Genomic DNA, 18,956 nt, shown 5'->3' on the forward strand with positions numbered 1-18,956 from the left:
GTATTATGATGGCCTGTAGGCCCACGGTAAGACAGCAAACTTGAATTTGTTGAGCTTCTTGGCTATTTCATTCTTTTCAATCTCAGATCATTATGTTGTTCAGTTTGTAATTGTATAGGTTCATAGGTTGACACACATTCTCATTGACCTGTATGCTGTTTCTTTTTATCGCCCTCATTTATGGTTATTTGTCTTATACTGTATTGCAATCAGTGGAAAACCAATAAATACAAAAAAGATCTACAAAACACCTAACAATAATGTCAGAGCATTAATGTGACCAGAAACTAATTTTTTGTGTAGCTTTGGTTTGTTGTTGTTGTTGTTTTGTGTAGCTTTCCATATTTGTAGTTTACTTTTCAGACATACCCCTAATGAATTATCCACATTTAGTTTTCCACACAACCTAATTCTCTCCACTCACCTCCACACCTACGTCCTCAAAATCTTTTGATCTGTTTCCATTCATGTTCAACTTCACCTTGTGATCACCTGTAGGCCCTACCTTTATTTTCCATCGGTTCCTTCGGTCCTCGGGTGAAACTACTTTCCTCCTTTCGTTTTGGTTGATTTGTCTATCTTATGATTTTAATATGTAAATTAACTACCCTGGAAAAAGTAAGTGGGTAGCATTAAGAAAGAGTCTACCACAGGAACTGACCGAGAACAGATCTGCTTTCTTCAGCCCCTACAGCTATAGTGAATATTCAGTTTTGAGAGGAAATTGTCTGGTTTTGCGGAGTGACTGAGCATAATGTTGGACACCGAAATGAGTGTTACAATAATGCAACATTTCATGAAGTGTATCTGGATTGACATATGTACAATAATCTCATTTCCTGCAATGCACCTCACCTGGGGCAGAGTTCATCAATTGGCAACTACCTGGTAAACTGCATGTATGTTTTACAGGTAGGTCAAGAGGTGAAAATCTAGAAGAAAGCAAACTATCGACTGAAGTAGGCCTATTAACTGAAGTAGGACTGAAGTCAGTGTCGTAATGGTTCCATGACATTTGCTCCTGCAACAATTGTTCACTTGAAATTCTGCATGCTAAACCAAACATAAATTCTACAAAGGAGCATTACTCTAACCCTACTCCTATCACAATCCTAACCTTGATCCCAAGTCCTTGGAGAAAATAATACACCAGAGCAATTGTTACAAGGTCACAGGAACAAATGTTGTATTACCGTTATAACACACTATAAAATGTGGTGGAATTAAATTCACATTTTATGAATGCACACTATTCACTGATGATGAAGTGTGATGACTCTAAAAAAAATATGTTTTTGTCACATACGTTTTTATGCCTCCGCCACGAAGTGGTGCCGGAGGCATTATTTAATCCATAGTACAGCGCTACTTGAGACCTTTTTTGAATTAAAGATATCAAATTTGTCTACATTGAACATCAGTGTAGATACGCACACACTAGTTGTTCTATGTAAATATGAATTCGGAAAAAAAAATACTGGTGTGCAATTCACATGAAGTACTAGTATGCAGTGTTTCAAATCAAATCTCATTTGACACTTGACAAACACATTGATCGCACATAAGAAAAGAATGGGTTGATGGAAGAGTGAAAGAGAGACGGGGAAAGGAAGCGGAAATATTGGCAGTAGGCGATCTATAGAGCCAGACGAAGAATCATAAAAAAAATACAGAACTTTACAATGCAGTTGTGGAAAGAAAGCTTTGTACACAGATGATACTTGGTAATGTGATAATTGAAAATGAAAGTACCAGGTAGAGAGAGATATACTCTGTATATACAGTACATATATAAAAAGAAAATTACAAAAAAGAAAAAGAAAAAGAACTTGACGGTTGGCCATTATCGTGCAGGTACAGGTGGCAGAGGATTTTTCTCTTAAATTAGGGTAAGGATTCCCATGGCAAAAATGGCAATGTCATCAAAACAAAAACAATTCCTTTTTATTTTTGAAAGTACACACAAAAGGTAGGCCCTACAATCATAAACAAGGCCAATCTAGCTAGCACTACATTTCATTAGCGGTTTCATGGTCTCAACCATTCAACCAAACCATCCATATCTACAGGTCAAATAACTGACCACTGGATATCAAACAATTTATTAATTTCCACGGCAATGCCCATAAACAGACTCACCCCTTTGACTTTTGCTTGTTTGTTTTTATTAAGAAAAAAGGTAACATTTATTGGACAGAAATAACTTTTGAGTAGAACGCAGATCTATACAAAAAATCAGCAACAACAACAGCAGCAACAACAAAACATTTAACAGTTAAAATCAAATGCATATAATGACCTTCATGTAGTTCACATTGAATGATCTGCTACATAATTTGATTTCTTCTCTACTGGGGATACGGAGTGGCCGGCTGCTCCCTCTGCCGCTCGCGCCCCACGCTCCGAGCCCCGCCGCCGCGCCTCCCCGAGTGGGCATGGCGCTGCCAGCTCAGCTCTGCCACTGTGTGTGTGAGCGAGCTGCAGTGGCGAGACCAGTGCGGTGCGGACACGGCAAAGATGAAATCATGCGAACAAATATCCAACATTTCCCCAAACATGCGCAAAATTAAATTCCCTCGAAGATGAAATTAGTTGAAGGTACCCTGAATACACCTTTATACATGATAAAATTGATAGTTTTACGGAGATTTACTGACAAAACAACAGCTAAAACTTAGCTGGGCCGAGTTAGCCCACCGCGCGAAATGAACGTGAACCTATGGGGATCGCGAACCGCGATAAAAACGTCTGAAATTTCATTTTTACGTCGTTGTATCCCCCCAAAGTTGGCAAATATTCTTTACAGAAACCACTGAGCACAATTCCATAAATATTACGGTTAGAAAAGACGTCATAAAGACGAAATAAACTCAAACAAAGACGAGCGCTCATGATCACTTTCGATACCAACGAGTGGGACAACTCGGCCCACCCTCGACGGGTGGGACGAGATGTCCCGTGGGCCGAGTTAGCCCGACCCCACTATCAAGTGGTCACTAAACAAAAGCATTTTGATAACGTTATTAACCAAGTACACACTCAATTTACAAGACGAACGGGCAGTATGAGGTAGCAATATTTTGTGGTGGGGTGTTGAAACCTGCATGTTCCAACATTAAGTTGTGAATCTGGAATTTTGTTTCCACTTCATTGCCTCTACAGCTGGCCTCTTAGTCTAGGTCTCTACATTTGTTAGCTCCATCTGCTGCATTTCCATCCAAAAAAGAAATCAACTCTATTGCTCAATGTGATTAAGACTATCACTATCCAGTGGTCACTAAACAATGGTATTTCGAAAACGCTATTAACGAAATAAACAGTCGATTAACAAGAAGTAGAAACAGTCATTGTAGTAGCAATTTTCCGCGGTGGAGCGCTGACTGAGGCCAGCCAGCCAGCATGTTCCAGACGACTCCCGGACCTTGTGTAGTAATCGAATGGCACTTCCTGGTGCACATGCATGCATGTGAGTAGAGCGCGCGAGATATCCAAAACAAATACGAAGACAAACCGAAGCGAAGCAAAATGCTACAAATTACGTACCCAAATCGCCATTTTACCCTCACATTGAGGCACGGTATAATCAACCATAACATGATGATGCATAATGTTAGGAAATAACGGCGCAAGTGGTTAAAACCTGAGAGAAAACGGATTTCGTAAATACCGGAAGCGATTTCGTGTGAATGACCACGTTGTGTTGATCTTACATAGCGTTGCGTAGGCACCACTTCCGTGTTTATGTTCGCAAGATTATTTTCAGTTTTTCGCACATTTTTCCCGGAAACTGAACATTACCAAATGCCTTAGAATACAACATTATCGAAAGAAACATACCTGCTGCTAATAACAGCTCCATATTCGTCTTCCCATCTCTTTTTTCTGCCATCGTAATATCCAGTTGTCATTCACCAGTTGCAGTCTGCTGACAAACGATTCAGTCGCGTGCATGCACAAAAGTGCCCTATACAAAAGGTGCACACTGCCAATACACGCACTACACAGTCAGATCCTTGATCAAAAGTCGCGCAGGCAGCAGGTTAGGGCCGCAGTGACCGCGGGTACCCCCCTCTCGTGTGTACCCGTTAAAAAATATAAGCCTGCTTGACGACATAGCTGAGATCAATCCGCGAGCAAGATGCCGGAAGTGATTTGCATAATAAATGATTATTGTTTGCAGGGAACTTTACGTGCGCTGAGACTAAAACCTGGGACTGAAAGTGACAGTCAGTGGGGTCTTATTATATTATATCCCCCCATACATCCAGACGATTAAAAAAAAAAAGGCTTAACATCTGGTAATATTTGCGTCAGTTATTTATCCATTTTTGTTACAGATGACATTGTCATTAACAACGCAAATCAATCATCTACATTTCCAAAGGCATGTTCATCAATCCGATCAACCCGCTGCAAAATTATTTTGAGTCAACTAAAGCCTTGATGAATTCAATGCACAACAAAGCAAAATCTGGCAATAACAGCTGCTGAAACAGTAAAGGCTACAATTAAGTGCATAAGCTCATTAGTTATGTTTACCGCCTGTTCCTATTCTTCAGTACTTTAGCCAAAAAAAAAAAGAAAAACTATTCTTGATAATGCTAGCCACACCAGGCGTTTGTACATCAACGACATCAAGATCAAGATCAAGAAAATATGAAAGCACGCGCTGATATTGAAATTGAATAAATAATGAGATATTATTTTTGTTTGCTTTGATTGCACATATCACGCACAAAGTATAGAAAAATCCCCCCAATTAAATTTGCACCAAAGAACTTTATTTTTTCAGTACAACTAGTCATAAAATCATCTTTCTACATGAAAGTAAATACGGCAAAACCAAAATAGGGAAGAAGCTTGCTGCAAACGCAGAATTGGTTGCAAACTATATTTTTTGAGCGGACATACACAATGTGCGATCGCCGATTCACACGTGAGATTGATTGAAACGTGTTTACATTTTCACGCACTTACGTTACATGTACGTTCACTGAGTTCGAGCTGTATGTCCACGCGTGTGTAGGGCCAGGGGTCGTGTGCGTTTGTTTGTGAACATGTGTGGAGCTAGACACACACCATCGCATCGCATCGAGCTACCGTCGCGGTACGGTGGACCGTCGTGGCGGTGCTCGGCTAAACTGCGGGGAGGGAGCGAGCCGATCGATGTCCGATAATGGGAAGTTGCTGCTGGTGCAAACGCAGCGCTGCAGCATTGGTTCGCTCAAGAATACTAATAAACTTTCAACGTTAACGTGTGGCATGGCACAGTTTGTTTCTTCTTTTTTTAATCATTTGTGCAACATCCACTGGGGCAATGTTCACCCGAACTTGATCTGGGAACTACGACACGTCATTTTGTTTATGGGCCCATCACTGCCCACTGGCCATGGCTGATTGCTGACTGATGGCTGAAAAAGTGAAGTCTAATCTTTAGTCAGAAGTAAGAAGTAGACTAATAGTAAGTCTAGACTATTTAGCATTTATTACGTTAATTCTTTAGTTACAACTCTGTTGGGTGCCTATTTCTGGCAGATGCATTTTCTTTCATCAATAGAACAGCTAATGAGCATCATGTGGGCTTTGTTCCACTTTGAGAACACAAGCAGACATGGCAGGAGTTACTCACAAGTGTTGTGGGAAGTGACACCTGAATGACCTGATAAAGCCATTTCATCAATGAATGAAATGTCCCCGGCCGCAAATAGGCGCCCTGTACAAAACCTGCTGTAAACAGGGTTGGTTGTTTTCTCTATATGATTTGATTATGCGATCGGTCCACAGTGCATTTATTTTTAGGAATCAAACCAATCAGTGTCAAGAAATCGAGAGTTTGGGGTAAATTACAGAATACCGGCAGCCAATCACGGAGGGCGCAAATCGCTCTGAAAAGAGCGTAATTTCCCCCAAGAAACTATTTTACTCTGGGGCGCTCCTTGTACATGCAGTTACATTATACTGTGGGAGCTTCGTGTTTGGTGTTCGGGCTGTGTTTCACAGTTACACTTAATTATGAAATTATACAGAGCTTACTATTCTAAGAGGAATTAAAAGTTGATTAAATGAAAATCGGTTTTGGAATGGCTGAGACATCCAAAAACAAAGGAGAACAAAACAATCCTAAATCTTAATGATGGTGGGTCCCACCTTTTATCATGATCTCTCTGTTTTGGATATCTCGGCCATATCAAAAACAATTTTCAACAAATGAATGTTAAATCTCTCTTGGAATTACATGCTCTTTCATATTTCCTAGGAGGTTTCTCATCTCACCAAAAATGTACAAGAAACCTGAAGTTAGGTCTCAACCAGATCTATACAAAAACATTTTTTTCTGTTACAGATATATGGAAGGAGAAGTGGTGTGCAAAGCAATTACAGCATTATGACTACGAAATCACATTTTAGGCTAAATTTTGACAGTCGGTGCTGACATCTTTAAATTAGGGAAGCGATCAAGACATGTATGACTTTAAACTCTTTCTTGCATGCATAAACTGCTGCAACCTCTTCATAATATCCCTTTGCAATCTTTAGCAATGTTTCTTTTTCCCCTCTTGTCTTGGATAATTGTGTGGTTTTTTTTTAATGTCATAACATATTCTTGACTGTGAACACATCATAGTATGACTTCAGATTGTTTACCAGCAAACCCCCTCCCCCCCCCCACACACACACACACGCACAAGTGACACACACACACACATTCCACACACATTTTGAAGATTTGAAATGAGTACATTTATGACATGATGACAGTTTAAACTCCCAATGATCATATACTCCTGTCCTTGGGCAATTACTGACAATTCCACTATTCCATATTCCTGATTTTGTTGTTGTTGTATGCATGCATTATTATTTTTTTTTCTGGCCCGACACTTCGGAAGCATATCAGGGAAGCCTGATTTTTTATACTCTTGTACCATGCTTGTGTTTTGTTAACAGGAAAATGCTGCACGAATAATGGTGATATATGCATATTCAGCATGACAAAACCCCAAATTGATGGGTATCTAACTGAGCACTTCAAAGTTTTGTGATCAGCACCAATTATCTGTACCAAGAGATAGCATCCTCGTAGAGGCCTACTGACCTTCTAAAGCCAAAATGAAATTTTGTCAGGTGCTACATCACAAAAACCAAAATTGATTATGACCATTTTGTATTATCAAGGGGTTTGCCAACAGTTATTTAGTTTACAGTGGCAGGAAGACAAGCCATATGAGAGAAGGATCACGATTAGATTTAAAAAAAAATGTAGAGGTCAGTCCAGAGTTCATTTGAGGTACTTTGAGCACCTTGAAGTAGTATAAAGGCTCCTTAAATAAATATTGATATACCGTAGTAATTCTGGAATATTTTACTGCTTAGAGTTATTGATTTTGACTTGAGTGCAATTGGAATCCAACAACAACAAAAACAAAGTAATACAAAGATAAATCTCTCAATTGAGTAGGACCATGATGAAATTAGATACCTGGTACCCGGTAGTAATCTGACAATGAGTCTAGATTTTGAACTTTTTCATTTCTCAGAGGGTCTGAAAGTTCATTGGCAAGTAAGAAACGGCACACAGCAACACAAGCAGATTTACACATATCTGTCCATATACAGCATGTATGCACATCAAAATTTGAAATAGCTGAGTTCAACATTTTGAATATAATGAATTCCAGAGACTCCAACCCAAAGCACCCTCTGATCTGGAGATTCTCCCTCCTGAGACCCCTAGCAAACAGGAGACTCCAATTTGATGTGCGCTAAGTTCCTTGCGGCTGGGCTCCAGGGCCTGCTCAAGGACCCTGGAAGCTCTAGGGTTCCAGATGCTCTCTCGTGTTATCTAAGGCTTATTTTTCAACATACAATTACATTTCAAGAGGGAGACACAGAGCCAGGGTGGGAGAAATTAAATCTCAATCGGGAGAACGGTGGATTTTGCGAAAATGGACTTTCGGCCGTAGATCTCCTGTCGAAAACGGGAGAATTGGAGTCTCTAGAATTCTGCATGTGACATAATCTTAATCATTCGACTTGGTAATTAATCCTATGCATGATGCATTGTCTTTGATGAGATGAAGAGAGATCTACTGACCTTGTTTTTCTGTGATGCCAGCAAGCTCGTCAAGGGTCTTGATTTCTACCTCTTCCCCGTAGTAATCCAGCGCTGAGGGTGTGAGGAGTTCGCTCGGCGTCAGGAGCACGTCGTTGATCTGGACGATGACTGCAGGGCTACTTTGCTGGTAAATGGAACGGGGTTGATCGAGGCTGATTAAACGGGAGGAATGTGTTTTTCCACGGAGGTAGCGAATGAGGCCACAGATTGATGAGATATTCGAGCAAAGGCAGATGAATTAAGAAAGTTACAACCGTGTCTGCCTATCATTCTTCTGATATTGGTCACATGACTTCAACCAAAGTCATGAAGAAAACAAACAACAATTGATTCTTATATGTTTTCATTGGCGTTTTCTTGTGGCTCTGCAATTACTACATTAATGAAAAATATAAATATATAATATACATAGAAAATCAACACAGAGCTCCTCTAGCTTGCTTGTGAACTGCTGTTGTTTCTGTGATCAGCAGTAATTTGCTGATTTCTTCGTAATCCCGGCCACATACACACAAACATGGGGCGTTTACACTGCCACAAAAAAATAATAATAATAAAAAAATATATATTTTTGTACATTCCAACTCTCCTCAGAAATGATTTTGTGTGTGTGTAAACTTTACATTTGATTCAAGTTTTTTTTTGGCAGTTTAAATGCTCACTGCCTGGCTCAAATAGTTTTATTTAGTCTTTGGTCATGTGACATCCACCATAAAACATTGGGGATCTCCTGCCTGCCAGTGTGTTTGTTACAGTTGCAGAATTGTCAACAGTCTCTAAATTCCCTATTTCACTACTGATCTTTAAATTGGCAAATTTAGAAGATTGAAGTTCTTGTCCCTCTCTCTCTCTCTGATATTGTATGTTGTACTTTTTTTTTCTTATTTTGTGCCATTTAATGAATTGAACCAATTTCATCTAATCATTTTCCTACATGGATACACAGTCAAATTAAAGGACAAGTTCATCTTCATATACTTGTGGATTGAGTGTATGCAGCAATATTAGTAGAACATACATGTATCAGTGAAAGTTTGAGGAAATTTGGACAATCTGTTCAAAAGTTATGAATTTTTAAAGTTTCTTCGCAGTCACCGCAGGATGAGAAGACTATTACAGCTTGTGATGTCCCATGTGAAATGATGCAAAGAAAATATAAAGAAAATTCAACATATTTTTACTTTTCTGGCATGATAAAAGAACACTTGACTTGCCTCTTTTAGAAGACAGGGGGAATAACATTACACTTAGCACATTATGTCAGTGACAAGTCAAGGAAATGTGCATTTTTATCAATATCTGAAATAAAATTCTATGAAATTCTTTTTGTATTTCCCTTATATTGTTCTACACATGACATCATACATAAGTGGATTGAGTGTATGCAGCAATATTAGTAGAACACATCAATGAAAGTTTGGGGAAAATCAGACAATCGGTTAAAAAGTTATGAATTTTTAAAGTATCTGCGCAGTCACTGCTGGATGAGAAGACTACTACAGTGTATGATGTCACGTGTAGAAGTGAAAATGTGTTGAATTTTCTTTATATTATCTTTGTATCATTCTACACATGTGACATCACAAGCTGTAGTAGTCTTCTCACCCTGCAGTGACTGTGAAGAAACTTAAAAAATTCATAACTTTTGCACGGATTGTCAGATTTTCCTCAAAATCTCACTGATGCGTTCTATTAATATTGCTGCATTCACTCAATCCACATGTTTACGAAGGTGAATGTGTCCTTTAAGTGTTGACAATTTAATGAGAACAAGATGAGAATTTCTGCCACAAACTAAGCCAAGGAGTTTGTGGGTTACAACAGAGATATTAGCTTTGGTCTGAAAGCAAAACAAAGTGAACTGGAGTGTCTTGAAGGCAGAATAAAACAAAGTGTCTCTAGAAGTGCTTCTACTTTCCCTGCCTCCATCTGAAAGGGATATCAAATAGTCACCTGGAATGGTTTGTCTGATGGACCTACGCTGAAGCCAAAGAACTGCCCGTCCATCACTGCAGCCATCCCCGGGGTCTAGTCGCTGACCTATGGCAGAACGAAGAAGAAACATAGAGGGACATTTAGCTCATGCCAATGTACTCTGAAATGTAGTTTCCTTTTTTGAATATGAAATACATAATCATAGAGTAAATAGTCTTACAGTGTTCACAGTGTGGAGTTCACATTTCAGGGGCAGATCCAGGAATTCCATAAAGGGGGGAGGAGGGCACCTTACAAAATTTATATTTTTCTTTTTCTTTTGTTTCAATAAAAAAAAAGGGGGCGCCCGGTGCGCTCCCCCCTAGATCCACCACTGCTTTTGAATAGAAATTGAGGAGTGTTTGGTTTCCCATTAATTTTTACCTGAATATGAATTGGTATGCAATGCAAGGGAACTACGGTTGTAGTATTCGGTCCCAGAATGTGTAAGATTGCGTTGATGATTTGCCATGTTTGAAATCCTGGTCCAGACATGTATACAATGTGTAATTGATTCTCGTTATTCTTCACCAAATACTGTAGTTAACCTGAAGATTGACTGTAACACAGTATTTCACCACAACAGGACTACACAAAGTGTAACACAAGGCACCCCTGTTGTACAGAAACTTAATTAAAACAGGACTTTAGAATAAAATATTTCAGATATGTTTTACACTGTTGTGATCACTTGTCAATTTTTGTGAAAGATATTTCATCTTGTTTTGAATGCTATGTATGAAAGTTGACACATATATATGTGGATGTTTTTCATTGTAATCTCACATGGGATATAGCAGTTAGCTAAATTTGAGGAAGCTTTCAAAAACACTCTGGCGCTTTTCTGTGAAAATCATCAGAGAGAGATTTCTTTCCAAATCAAAGAACACTATCAATCAGTGGCCAAAGAGGGCGACATTCTATAACATCACTGGCAATCACTGATCTGTAGAGATTCTTGCTAGTATTCTCTATGTAGATCAGCGCTGGCAATGCCACTGCAATTTTCCCCATTTCCTGGCAAAGGGAACAAAGAGGTATTAGTGTGGACAAAGGTCAATGAAGCATTCTGAGACCAAGCTGACCACAACACCACTATAGAGGGAGACATTCATAAACTAGAGCAAACCTCATTTACACAAGCTCCACATCCAAAGGTGTCAGAAGTTTTTTTTTAAACATTAGTCATGCAACAGGAGCTACTGTGCTCTGCACTTCTGCACTGTGTTTGTTTTTCTCTCTGTATTTGTGATTTTTTTTTGGGGGGGGGGGGTGGAGGAGAGGTGGAAAGGAGAGGGGAGAGGAGAGGAAGGTACTGTAAAAGTGGATATTTTCGCGCGACCAATTTTTCGCGCTTGGTCGGGTAAGAAGAGTTTCGCGTGTTTTTAATTCCGCGGAATCAAGACATCGCGCACAGGCACATATAGCAAGCAAAAATATTCGTGTGCTTTTATTTTCGCGCTAGTTTCTGGTAACGCAAAAATTTCCACTTTTACAGTATTACACTTGCTGATTTCTGATGTATTTAATACATAAATAACATCCAAAAGCTACTTGAATAGACTTCTTGATTTTTGTTTGTTAGTTTGTTTTTGTCAATGAAGAGACACTATCTACAACTGTAGTGTCATAAGCTGTTGTCAAAAAGCAATAAGCATGATTGTCTTGTACAGACTATGACACTGAAGTTTGACAACTACTCTGACAGTGGAAAGTTTCGAGCAATTTTTCGGTGCCCAGTCTTATGGGACAAAATTTTGTGTACCACGTTTAAATCTCTTACTCTAGACACTTTACCTGTGATATTGCAAATTCAAATGAACAGCATATATGTATGTGTTATTATTTTTTCAATTTTTTACTGGTATCAAAGGGCACCAAATGCACAAAAATTTCCACATTGCAAAATATTCCAAATTTGTAACATTGTTTTTTTCACCAAGTCATAAGGCATGATATATATTATACTGTAAAGCAAGATATTTTTGTGGCATGAAATTTTTGCAAATCGTCACTGGCATTCAATGCATATAGTGTAGACAACTTTTGTGTGCATTTTGATTTTACAGTAGTTCTATACTCCCTATATACATGATATTTGCTTTGTCATAAGTTTGAACACCTACAATGATGAATAAACAGAAGAATGAGTCACTGTTCACAACTGTAATGTAATACACAATGGAAGGATGAGCATTAATTTTTCATAACTTTTGCCAACACATCACAAGATATACTGACATTCAAACAGTTAAGAATACATCATCATTATGTCCCCTAGTACAGTGCAAGTCTCTGTATGTTGTAAATTCTGTTCTGCTCTGAGGTTTTTACTCAGAGGTGTACATGTATCTTACCCTAAATATGTTATTTGATATATTCAAAAGTGAGAGAAATTCTTGAGTGCAGCACTAAACACTCGGTTGGCTAAAAGCCAGTGCTTTTAAGTGCATGCAAACTGGCCAGATTTCAAGTTCGTTTTCATATTTGCTGTTCAAATTATGTATCTCATAATGCTTTCCGATTTCTTTTCAGTTTCTCTTGGTCTGTGCAGATGATGAACTTGCTTTTCTGACTGCCTTTGTGGTTACAGAGCTACAGTCTTGGCAGAGGAAAATTGCACAGGGTGGAACCACAACCTGTCTCCCCCTTTGTCCAAGGTAAATAATAAAACACAAGCACACAATCATTACCTGCACAAGCATCGAAGCGGTTGATTTTGTTTTTTTCCACATCTCTCTCTCTCTCTCTCTCTTTAAAAATTAGTAACTAAGAACATATCCATGGGCAAGTGAATGTCTGGCTACTTTTTTTCTCTCTCATTTTTGTTATATTCTGATAACAGCAAATTCAATAAACAGGGAACACAACGGGTGGAACAGGAGAAAGGGATGAAAAATGTTTCCTGTTTGATTTGCATGCATCTAATTTACAGATAGATAACAGGAGTCATCCTAGGTGGAATGATAGTGTGTTATGGAGCCACATCTGCCTATTGCAGGTACAGAAAATGCCACCAATGGCTCATTTCTAGCCTTAAGTCTTCCATCCCAATTCTTTGGACAAGTGATTCTTTCTTGGGGGCAACCATGTTATTTAATCTCCTTGCCTGACATGACGAGCAAGAAAAGAAAGTTGCTTTTAGCTCCTGGTGGTGATTTGATCCTCTAACACTCATTAGTTTCAGTTTAAGTTTAGCACCACTTAAAGTGGAGGTCAAAAGACATCACTCTCTTTGTAGAAAAGGTTGGTAGCACTTTCTCTGCTGATGAGTATAGGCCTGTTCACACAAACACCCAAAATCAATGGTTTGTAAAAATCATTTTACAAAGTGATCAAAAACCTGATAACTCTTGTGTGTGAATGTTTCACACTGCATTGTATGCAACCTGATTTTATTCATAGCAGGCTCTTGGCGATCTTGTGTTTAATCCTTTTTTTTTTCCTTTCCTTTTCTTTTTTTTTAGCTTATCCACTGTGACTTTGTGATCTTGACTCTAGAGAGTAATAAAAGTGGTAACAATGTCTTCCAGGGCCAATTTTCTGAACTTTGCCTAGGACAGGGTCGGCCCATGAGACCTTCCAACTTATCCACTCCTGTGCATTTGTTCCGTTTCTTGTTTAATGCATTTAGAATAGGCACATCAAATGCAAAGATTTTGAATGCTGTTTGTTGCATGCCTTCATGGCCTGATCACAGTGGTAAAAGAAAAAAGAATAAAGAAGAACCTCCAGTTGAATTGAACTTTAAGGTGCAGAAAGCAAAGGTACCATGAGAAAATGACTGCTAATAAGAAGATTTCGTTACAGTGAGCACATATTGAGGGGGACTGTGTGTAGAAGTCCTTGCCTGTCCATGATTAATGTTGCTTACTTATAATCCAATTAGAAAGTCATCAATACAGTATAATCATCCACAAGTACTGTATGGAGTAACCAGTCCAGTCCTGCCTTTGCTTTTCATTGGGGCTGGAAAATAGATTTACACCCAGCGCGCCCAGAGGTGGTACGCTTTGGGGTCCAAAGATCAACTCCTTGCAATTTTTAATTAATCGTCATTGGGAGCGTTGCTCAATTTGGAAGCCATTTGTCATGTTTGATCAGTGCAAGGGTGCGCTGATTTGCGTGGTAACTATTTGGACTGGAATACGAAACTAAACCACCCTAGGAGATGTCCATACAAAGTTAATGTATTTCAGCAAGAACTACTCCAATATGTCAATAGAGTGGGTTGTATGTAGTGTGCTATGATCATAAGTTCATCTAAGCATGATACACTGTATGCACATTAGTAATTGGCAGTCATATACTGGGAAAAAAAAACAAAAAAACCTCACAGATATCCCTTTTGTCGATTTCAGTTCATGACTTAGACCAGTCTGTAAGCATGCCACGAATAGCACAAGTACATGTGATTCAGATGGACTATTGCTTTCTGTGGACAAAGGGAAAATAGCACATCAAAACTTAAAGGGTGTGTACAGTTCTGGTCGAAGTGTAGATTTAGCTTTTAACATTTTGCGAGATATTCAGAAACCACTCTATGAGATGTAAGGGGGAATGCAGTTCTAAGGGGTATCAAAAGTTTATTCGATGAAAATAGGTTTTGAAATGGCTGAGATATCCAAAATAAGGTGAAACAAAGAGATCCTAATAAAGTTGTGGCATGTCGCCTTTTATCATTATCACTTTTTTTGATATCTCAGGCATTTGAAAACCAATTTTCATGAAATAAACATTGAATCCTTCTTGAAATTACATGCTCTTTCATATTTCATAAGAGGCTTTTCATTATCTCACTTAGGAATGTTCAAACATGAATCCCTACCTCAACCAGTACTGTACAGTCCCTTTAAAGGCAAGGATTAGAAACACACCCCCTTCCATGCACACACATGCACACACACACACACACACACACACACACACACACACACATGGACACAAATTAATAGAGGCCAAAGTTTATGTCACATGCACATAACACAATGTCTCACATATCAGTTCAGTTCTTGTTTTGTTTTGTTTTGTTTTTGCTCTAGCAGTACATAAAGATCTGAGTGAAATCTGCCATGCCCTGTGAAACCTGGCGATGCAGATTTGCTGGTCAGCCATTTCTGTATCTCACGGTGGCAATTCATGGAGATCATCTCCTGTTGCCAAATGCTAAATAATAGCACCGTTATTCAATTCCCTGCCTCTGATCATGCTTGCTGGCATCTTGGTCAACACTACATGTGCTTCCACTCTCAGGGTATCATTGTGATTTTCAGAACTTTAATGACTAAAAATTCTGTTGTTGTGCAGTTGTTCACTTTCATGAACCCTGAACCCAGACAGATTTGGTTGGACCAATCAACTCATTGTTGTTAGATTGAAGTATGAACTTGTGAATGTCCCCTGCTGTGAAGAAATTGCAGTATTCTGGTAATGTTTGGCCTTTCATTAGACCATTAATGTCTTGCTTTAATGGTTCAATCCAAATGTGAGATTTGGTCGTCTCAATGTCGTATGACAAAATGCGTCATACAGTGAGTCGGGAACTGATGTGTTAACATATGTCATCAAATATTAGCTTGTCCATTAATGTGACACATGCCATTTAATTTTTTTTTTCTAATAAAAGTATTGTGTGGTCATATTCAATAATTTTCCTGTTTACAGGGTAGTAGTTGCACTAAATGCCATTATCTCTCATATGCAGAAATGCACAAATCATATTTATCTGTTGACATTGATTTAAATTCACAGTCGTGGAATGGATCTTTTTTTTAATTTTTTTTTTTTGCTCACTGCATTCTAATAGATGTCAATTACATTAAAAGCTGTATTTTTCTTCAGTTCTCTAGTACCTCTGATGATTAACTTTAATCACATCAAAACAAAAGTAGCATTGATCATTAATGTCTTCTAGCAAGAGTGCACATTTTAGTCATACTAAAACTGGCAGGAATTGTTTATTTGCACACTATGTTTAAAAAAATACCTCACCCCCCAAAAAAAAGAAAAAAAAAGAAAAAAAAAGCATGAAGCACTTGTACACACGATCTTTGTAGTTTGTCCTACCTGCGGTTTTTAGGGGAAGTTGGGTATATCCTGCCCTGGTGGGTGAGCATCTGGTTAAAGCTAGTGTGTATTTGTCTCTTGTTTTAATTTTGTGAAAAAGTATAGAAATGGTACATTCTGATTGAAGTACGCTGTACTACCAGTTTCATGGTGTTGAGGATTATCTACCCTGATACAGTCAGTCAGTCCTCTGTCTTCTCCTTTATGCAAACACACACACACACACACACACACACACACACACACACACACACACACACACACATACGCACATAGCTACCTAGTACAGTATTGGTAGTATCTTTCACAGTGAAATAAATACCAATGGTGTTGCCTTATGTAACACACACACACATAAAAGCAGGCTGGACTTAAGGCTAAAAATAAAGACAAAGAAAAACTAAGAGATGGGGGAGGCTAGTTCCAATGCTCAACTTCAACAGTTTTGTTTGCCAATATTGCGGTTGCAACAGATCGAGGTACCAATAATGACAAAATGACCTGGCAGTCTGGTAGGATAGGTATCCTTTGGGGCATTCAAATGTCCATTTTGCCCACAGTAGTCTCAAAGAGCAGAAAATAAAAAAGTTCAGAAAAGTAGCAACTTAGTGGCTATTGTACTCAGACTACTGTTGCAAGCTACTATTTGTTGTACGGTTGTACAACTTTTTCCCATTTATCTCATTGTAGACAACCCAAGTTCAACTGAGCTTACGAAGGTGGTTCATTGCTCTGCAGTTGAATTTCAGATCAATATAATTTATGAAAGATGTAGTTGGTAAAAAGAGAGAGAGAGACAGAAAAAAATCAAGACATGAAGAGACAGTAAACACAAGTTGTAATTCAAAGATGCAGTCTACTGGTGTCAGTTTGAGACTTGGTCAATTCCTTTTACATGAGTTCAAGTTGAACTGATTGATTAATTGATTGACAGGTGAAAGGAAGTTTGTATGGTTCTTTCCCTTTCTACATTTCATTAAGATTATAGCCCAATATGAAATTGAAACTTTTATTCATCATGTTTCATATGATTGCTATATAATCTTTAGGGCCAGAAATGTTCTTCTCCTTACAAATTAAATCTTTAAACTTTCAATTGCATCTTTTGAAGTGATGTGGAGAGAGTTTAGCTCTTCTAAAAATCGAAATCATCCAACACCATATTCCACTTACACTAGATATGTAAACACAACTTGCATGTCAACTCCCACCACCTCTTTTCTCTTGAGAGCAGAACAAAACAAACTATAAAAAAAGAAAACTACATTGTAGTTGCACACAGTTTTTATATTGTCAGTGCAATTCAAGTTCAAAGCAGTTCAGGGGTGTATCCAGGATTTTTTCTGGAGGGGGTCGTAATCAAAATTTTTGGACCTTTACCTTTGCGAGGGAGTGGAGCGGCCAAGCGGGGGAGGGTGTGGGAGGGGGGTGTCCCCCCTCCCATGGTAGGGAGTTTTTTAATTTTATATCTTAAAATGGGACCATTTGGTGCATACAAAAGTGATCTTTTCGGCATGGCAGTGCGGCTTAGAAATAAGGTATGGCATATTAAAACTAAGTTATGAACTTTACGAGGTTTTTGACAATTTGCTGGAACACCACCTGGTCACTTTTTTTCCTGTTGTATATAGGGTAAAAAGCCCTCAAAAAACAAAAATGTCTTTTACAAAAAGTGGACCTTTTGAAAATTTGGGGGGTCGTACGACCCTCCTGACCCCCCCTGCATACACCCATGCAGTTGTATATAAAGGAATATGAAACATGGTGAGAGAGACTGTGTCTGAAAGACTGGAGCGTGTGATGATTCAACTTTGGTAGCACTGAATAACACAATATCATTTTGTGTTTATTTCTGCTTGAATCAGAATGACAATGGCGAGGCTGCGGTGAAGGGTTGGTGGAGTCAGGCTTGGGTGACTCCAAAGAATTAGTTTGCCAGCAATAAGGCAGTTACGGGCTCCCTAGCTCTATGTAGCAACCCACTATCTCCCTTTCACAGGCAGGTCGTTTGTGTGCAAGGAACGCAGGAAACACTTACAAGTGAAATCTTGAAGCAGAACAGATCTTAACCCATTGAGGACAATTTGATTTTGCTGTGGTTTGATTCTTTCCCATAGACACTTGCCAAAGTATACTCGGGACTTGTCGTCAATGGGTTCAAAGAAGAGCTGTGTTGATGCTGAATGTGTCAAACCATCTGTAAGATGATTCTCTGTGGATTTTTATTTCCAGACTTTAGAAAGTTAAGTAATCACACAGAGATTTTTGCCATGGAGAAAGTTTCCCACCCATGACAACTTCTTTCTACTCCTCTAGATCATTCAATATTGCAGAAAATTGTAATACATCACTCACCAATGCAGAGAAATTAAGGTAGATATTTGCTTTGTCTCCAAAGCAGAAGCTTCAGTTCTCTTCCCTATCGAAGATCCCATGAAGTTCCAAACCTTAGAAACTGAAGATTATAGAAACTGAAGCTCAGCGGGTGGATGAGCTGTGAGATACAGTTCAACTGCAAATGATCTCAGATCACACATTTCCCTTGTTAGTCGTTGTGTGCCAATTTGGCTAGGCAGGAAAACCATCTTAGGACTCTATAGGCGGAAATCTGGCTGGAAGTTTGGCCAGAGTTTTTTTTTTTTTTTTTTTCCTGGTTAAAATTCAGGATTCACTCCATATCTCTTCCAGGAGATAATTTTCTTCATGCTGACACTGTGGATGTGGACAGATAGCTGTATTGTCCATTACCCAAGTAGTCCACGATGATGATTGAGGAGGTTAGACTGATGTTTACGGTGTT

At 38.8% G+C, this 18,956-nt stretch overlaps 1 protein-coding gene across 2 annotated transcripts in view; it reads right to left on the minus strand.

Annotated features, from left to right (window-relative positions):
* LOC139715380 (uncharacterized) overlaps window positions 1-18,956 on the minus strand; it is a 63,862-nt gene that overhangs the window by 18,345 nt on the left and 26,561 nt on the right. The window contains exons 2-3 of one of the 2 annotated variants that reach the window (XM_071626952.1): window positions 10,070-10,156; window positions 8,096-8,240 (exon numbers count right to left, since the gene is read on the minus strand). In XM_071626952.1, coding sequence (XP_071483053.1) covers window positions 8,096-8,240; window positions 10,070-10,135 — 211 coding nt within the window. In that variant the 5' untranslated portion in view covers window positions 10,136-10,156. Of the gene's footprint in view, window positions 1-3,837; window positions 4,024-8,095; window positions 8,241-10,069; window positions 10,157-18,956 lie in introns of those variants that run through there. The other variant, XM_071626953.1, reaches the window with a different exon arrangement.

Source organism: Diadema antillarum, unplaced genomic scaffold, assembly GCF_040938485.1.
Source record: "Diadema antillarum isolate AM-2024a unplaced genomic scaffold, OU_Dant_1.0 scf00000047, whole genome shotgun sequence".
Taxonomy (NCBI): domain Eukaryota; kingdom Metazoa; phylum Echinodermata; class Echinoidea; order Diadematoida; family Diadematidae; genus Diadema; species Diadema antillarum.